The following is a 5,723-nucleotide window of genomic DNA, read 5'->3' on the forward strand; positions in this document are numbered from 1 at the left end:
GGCCGCGGCCAGGAGGGGAAGCTCGGGCGCCTGCCAGGCCCTGCAGGTGGCCGGGTCGCAGGCCGGCCGCGGGAGTGGAGCGGTAACCTTACCCCCCTGGCCACAGCGGCGGGCTGGTTTCTCGAAGCCGGGGCTCCCGGTGGCCCAGCGCACGGGGTTTCGGGCAGCCGCGGCCTCCAGGAGGCGCGTCTCGGGCCGGGGGCTGTGAGGAGTGGCGGGTAGGTGGGGGCTGTTTGGCCCTGGGTGGCAGGAAGGAGGAGGGGGCTTTCCGAGGCGGGAGAGGCGGGTTTGGAAAGGAAGGTGCGCGGGGCAGCAGCTGGGATCAGCGAAGTGGTGGGTGAAACAGACCTCACTCCCGGCGCTTTCATCGCTCACCTCCCCAAAAGGATGTCCTCTAAGGCTGGGGTCAGGATGTTGATCACTGCCTGGGCCTCCTCGCCTCAGATGGTGGTGAAGAATGAGCCAACTTCCTCAATCCGAAATCTTTTCTTCTCTTACTCATTTCTTTTGATTTTAAGAAGCTCTTTGGGGCAGTCCTTACTTGTTGACTCCTTGTAAGAGGCCCGTATTTCAAAAGATCTCTGTATCGCACTACTCCTCCCCTCTTTGTAGACCTTAGGAAGACCACACTAAGTATGATGCTAAAAAAGCAGCTTTGGGGTATATGTAAATTGACTTCACACTCCTCAGCTTATTGCATTTAATTAAGAAGTTATGCTTAAGATTTTGCAGAAAATTCGATTGGCTTGAGTCAAGTCCTAAATTGAGCTGTCCAAAAGCAGGTGGTTTGTTCGTTTTGCATTTCTGCTTTCAGAAAGGAAATCAATGCAGTGTGTGTTGGAAGTTAGGGGCCTAGCCCTGCGCACTTCAGACTGATTCCATTCCCTTTACCTGGTGTTAGGTTTTCTGTTTTCTAAAAATAAGATCAGGCAACTACAGTCTTATTAAAACTTTTATGGTGTTTTCCTTATTGCTGTTACATGACAAATGGGTTCAGTCTGTTGTGTAATATTACATATTAGGATGAGTCCTAAATGCAAAAGTTAAAAAACAATGCTCTATACCTAAGACATTGCATTATACAGATCACTGCATGAAAATATTTAAAATATGTATTTTAAATTTCTCACTGTCAAAAAGAAAGCTACTAGAATTAGTAGCCTGCTGTTTTATGGCTTTTTTTTATGTAAAACAGTTATGTGGTTACTCAAAATTAGTGTAGTAACACACACAGTGTACATAGTGTGGAAGAATTTATATGCATGAAAGAACTGAAGTATATCCTAATACAAGGTACTAATAGTAAAATATTGGGACATTAAGGATGTTCTAGAACATTGGGATACATAAATCATTCCATTTGGCTTGGGATTAATAAGAATTGGATTTAAAGAACAAAAATGGAAGCTTGTCTTCCAGGACTAAAACATTGGTAATATTTACCATTTTTTGAGAATGAGATTCTTATATCAGAATCTTAAGATTCTGATATCAGAATCTTAAGAATCTTATATTAGGTTTCTCTTAATTTCTTTTTGTTGAGTTTGTGTAACTTCTTAAAATACTCTACTGTTTTCCTGGAACTGATTCTCTTCTGTATTTTGATTTTCAGTTCAGTGTGGGAACTTGTCTAATCAGTGTATTTAATTTTTTAGTTTTCCTATGGGGGGACTCAGGTGCTTCTATGAAATGCTTTGATCTCATTTCCATTACTAGTTATGATTCCATTAAGAGGAAGCCAGCACTATTTTCTGGTAGAGTTGATGTAGCTCTATTGTATGTTCATGTCCTACAACGATTTAAAAGTTTATACTTAATTATAGTGCAGTCACAAATCATAGGGGTGTAACTCAATGAATTTTTGCAAGTAAAACATAACTATTCCTCAAGTCAAGATACAGAACATTATCAATATCCCAGAAGTTTCCTTTCATTCCCTTTCTTCCCTGTTAGCTTTACCTGTTTTGAATTTTATCTGTATATTCCTTGTACTGGCTTCTTTAATGCTGAAATACAACCTTGTTACTTGTAACAATGGTTCCTTCTTGCTCCCTAGTACTATATTATATATAAATAATACTCAAAGTTATGTATCCATTTTACTATTAATAAGCACTTGGATTGTTTCCAGTTTGGAAACAGGTGCTCCTAAACATTTTTGTACTGTGCCTTTCATGTTTTGTACATTTGCATTTCTGTTAGATACATACTAAGTGTGGTAATCTAGAGTTATATATGAGTAACCAGCTATCAGTTTCACAGTGGTTGTACCATTTTATCCTTTGGTACATTATATCTAAAAATTTGCAAGAAACATACATTTTGATTGACATTTGCCTCTATAAAACTTAATGCTTCAACTCAGAGTATTATACTTAGGTTACTCTCTGTTAAAACAAATAATCAATCTAATGCCTCCACTTCTGTTTTTAGATATGGCTCGTGGACAGCAGAAGATTCAATCTCAGCAGAAAAATGCCAAAAAGCAAGCTGGACAAAAGAAGAAACAAGGACATGACCAAAAGGCTGCTGCCAAAGCTGCCTTAATATATACCTGCACTGTCTGTAGGGTAAGGGGAATTGGAAAACAGCCCCCAGGACACTCTTTCTTTGGAGATTGGTTTATATAGGTTAAAATTTTACAACCCTGGTAAAATAAATGCTTACTTGAAATGGTAGGTTTGAGAGGTGGTTATTTATGGACTCCACCTTCATTTATCCAATGATTTTTTTTTTTGGAATAACTCCTATGGCCAGGTACAGTTATCTAGGTATTGGGGAAAGGAGTGAACAAAGCAAAGTTCCTTTCTTTATGTAGAACAAAGATGTCTTCTTAAGGGAAAATAATATATTTTGAACTTAATAAGGAAGTCAGATTTACATTGTTAGTTTATGGTTGTATAAGGTGTTAATATACCTTTTTGCCCCCCTTCACTAAATCCATAGTATGTCTTCAAATCTGAAGTATATTCATGTTGAAGGCTTCTATAGATTGGGTCTTATTAGATTTGAAGAATAATTGTAAAAGCTACTATTTTGTGTTAACATGTATCTGTATGTTAATTCAAACAGCCTTATGAGATAAAGTACTTGCATTCACATTTCACAGAAAAGTAAACAGTCGCTGGATTAAATAATTTACACAGCTTAGTCAGCTGATATGTAGAAGAGCTGAATCTGAACCTACAGAGTCCAGGTTCAGAGTCTATGCTTGGGGCCACTACATTATGCTGTCTCATAAGGAATTTTTTCTTAAATTCCAAGCCATAGTCTCTTGCCTATTTATTAGGCAAGTTAGTGAATAAAGTACCAAAGAAGACAATGAGGATGAGCCAGCGGGGGTGTGTGTGTTTGTTTTCCAAGTACCTGAGTAGAATGGGTGGTATAGCTGGGAAGGATAAGACCTGATTCCTGGACTAAGTTTATCATCTGTTGAAGTCATTACTGATAAAAATAGATGTTCCTAACTACATAAACATTTTCAGTCTAAGAGAGGAAAATTACATTACTTTGTTCATATTGAACTTGGGTACACTGAAAGTAATGCAGTTGGACAACTTCAGATTCTGTTTGAAAATAAGTAGGTCAACGTTACTTCCTTTTTATTTTATTTTTTTTAGGACAAAGTAATTTCATTTTATTAATTACTAGGAATTTTTTGACTTAAAAGTACCAGAGGAGTTTGCGTACTGAAAATACTTAAAAAAAAAAAAACAAAAAAACATTTCATTAGAATGTATGGAAAAATAATTAAGATCCTTACCTAGATAAATCAGCATAGTATAGTATTTGAGAGCTGAAATACCTAGTACTAGATTTAAAAAGGTCTGGCAAATTAAAACCTATAGGTTTTAGTTTCCTTAGGGAAATTAGGACTGTAAGAACTAATGTAGGTCCTATGAGAATTCGGGTAGCATTCTTAATATACTAAGTGTTCAGTAAATATTACTTAATGTTGGCTGATAATCAGATAAGTAGACTCTTTCATTCTATGTGATACCTTATAGGCGAAATGTGAGAATATGTTGGGAATTTGTCCCAAGGTCCTTTTTCATTTGCCAGACACGAAGTAGTAGGAATGGTAAAAATGGTTTTCTTCTCATTGTAATGAGCAGGTTTAAGGATTTTATAGTTTGCACATTTTTACTTACGAAATAAATTCTAATTTTTTTTGGCACAATTTTTAAAATTAGACACAAATGCCAGACCCTAAGACCTTCAAGCAGCACTTTGAGAGCAAGCATCCTAAAACTCCACTTCCTCCAGAATTGGCTGATGTTCAGGCTTAAAGTCGTTTACAGGTAACTGACCTTGTTTTTTCTTTCTTTTTGTTTGTCAGAGTTGTTTACCATAGCAAACTAATCACTTATAATTGTGAAATTCTATCTTCTAGTTGAGATTTTATTGCTTTCCCCTTTCAACTTACTGTTTAACTTTACATTGTTAAAAGTACATTTCCAAAGTGGAAATGTAAGGATAAGGGAATGCTGGCTTAGTCTGGTCCCAGAATGGAAAAATCTTAGCAGCTTTTAAAAATACCATAAAGATATTTGAAGCTCTTGCTCCCCAAAATGATGGAAACCAATGTTCTTGAGTGTCTTTTAAAACTATTGGACAGTGCTTTGTAGAACTAAGTCCATTAAAATACAAAATAAAATGTAAACATACACTGTATAAATTTTGTGATTACTTGAAAATAGTTTATACTTTTTTGTGTGGTTGGGTTGTTCCTGTCCCTCCACCCCCACCTGAAATGGTGTTGATGGTGGTATGAGGGTATATGAGTTCTTTTTACATTAAATTCATTAGAGATCTGTTTATAAGATTTAGCTGGCAGATTAGGCATGTTGTGGGTTTTTTTTTTCCTTTAGACATTTGAAATGCATATAAATTGCATTTGTACTATGCATATAGTCAACAAAAATTTTGCTTATGTTTTATAGGTGAATTCATGACACCTTTGACTCTTCTACTGTCTCAGACCTTAGGTAACAAACCTGCAGCTGCTTTTCTAACAAACTGTTGATCAGCAAAAATAAAGGGGCTACAGAAACACTCATTTTTATGCTGTTCCCTTTTGGGCTTCATGCAAAGACAATTCTGTGTAAATGTACAGTTGACTCTGATTTGGAAATCTGAAAATCAGTCCATCCTTGTTATAAAAAATTTTTTTACAATTGTAATTATATTGATGTTCATATTGTGTAAAATAACTCATTTAATAAAGTAGTACTTTGATTTTACAACATCACAGGATAAATGGTTCCAGAAATTCTGTTCTAACTTTCCACATTATTTGCCTTATAAAAATCTAATGAATTCATCAGCTAGAATTGCAAGCTCATTCTTATCTCACTTTCTCAGCTCAAAGGCAAGTTCACTAGGTGAGCTAGAGCAGACTCATTATTACATTGTGCACACAATTTTGTTGGCAGCTGCTGATCTAGGTGAAGAATGACTTGTCTGCTGCCTTAGTATATTGCAATCGTGTGTCATTTACCCCTCTCTGATTGTGTCTGTTTGAGGTCGGAATGTTTCAACTTGCTGTGTGACCTGGCAATCGCTGCCAGCCAGGTATTCCCTGTAAATAACTTTATTTCCTGAAGTGGTTGCTTGGAAGAATATAGGTTCTGAAGTATGTGCCATAACAAAATCATCAGTAAGCTTGTTACTTAATACAAAATATGATGGAACATATGTGAATTGGTAAAGATCTATCTTTT

At 36.6% G+C, this 5,723-nt stretch overlaps 1 protein-coding gene across 1 annotated transcript in view; it reads left to right on the plus strand.

Moving 5' to 3' along the window:
• ZNF706 (zinc finger protein 706) overlaps nucleotides 1–5,256 on the plus strand; it is a 5,618-nt gene extending 362 nt beyond the window's left edge. Inside the window, exons 2-4 of the mRNA XM_004679689.2 lie at nucleotides 2,434–2,570; nucleotides 4,194–4,301; nucleotides 4,944–5,256. Of these exons, the coding sequence (XP_004679746.1) occupies nucleotides 2,436–2,570; nucleotides 4,194–4,289 (231 nt within the window). The 5' untranslated portion in view covers nucleotides 2,434–2,435 and the 3' untranslated portion in view covers nucleotides 4,290–4,301; nucleotides 4,944–5,256. The remainder of the gene's footprint in view (nucleotides 1–2,433; nucleotides 2,571–4,193; nucleotides 4,302–4,943) is intronic.
• The last annotated feature ends 467 nt before the right edge of the window (nucleotides 5,257–5,723 follow it).

Source organism: Condylura cristata, unplaced genomic scaffold (genome assembly GCF_000260355.1).
Source record: "Condylura cristata isolate star-nosed mole 26May11 unplaced genomic scaffold, ConCri1.0 scaffold00009, whole genome shotgun sequence".
Lineage (NCBI taxonomy): Eukaryota > Metazoa > Chordata > Mammalia > Eulipotyphla > Talpidae > Condylura > Condylura cristata.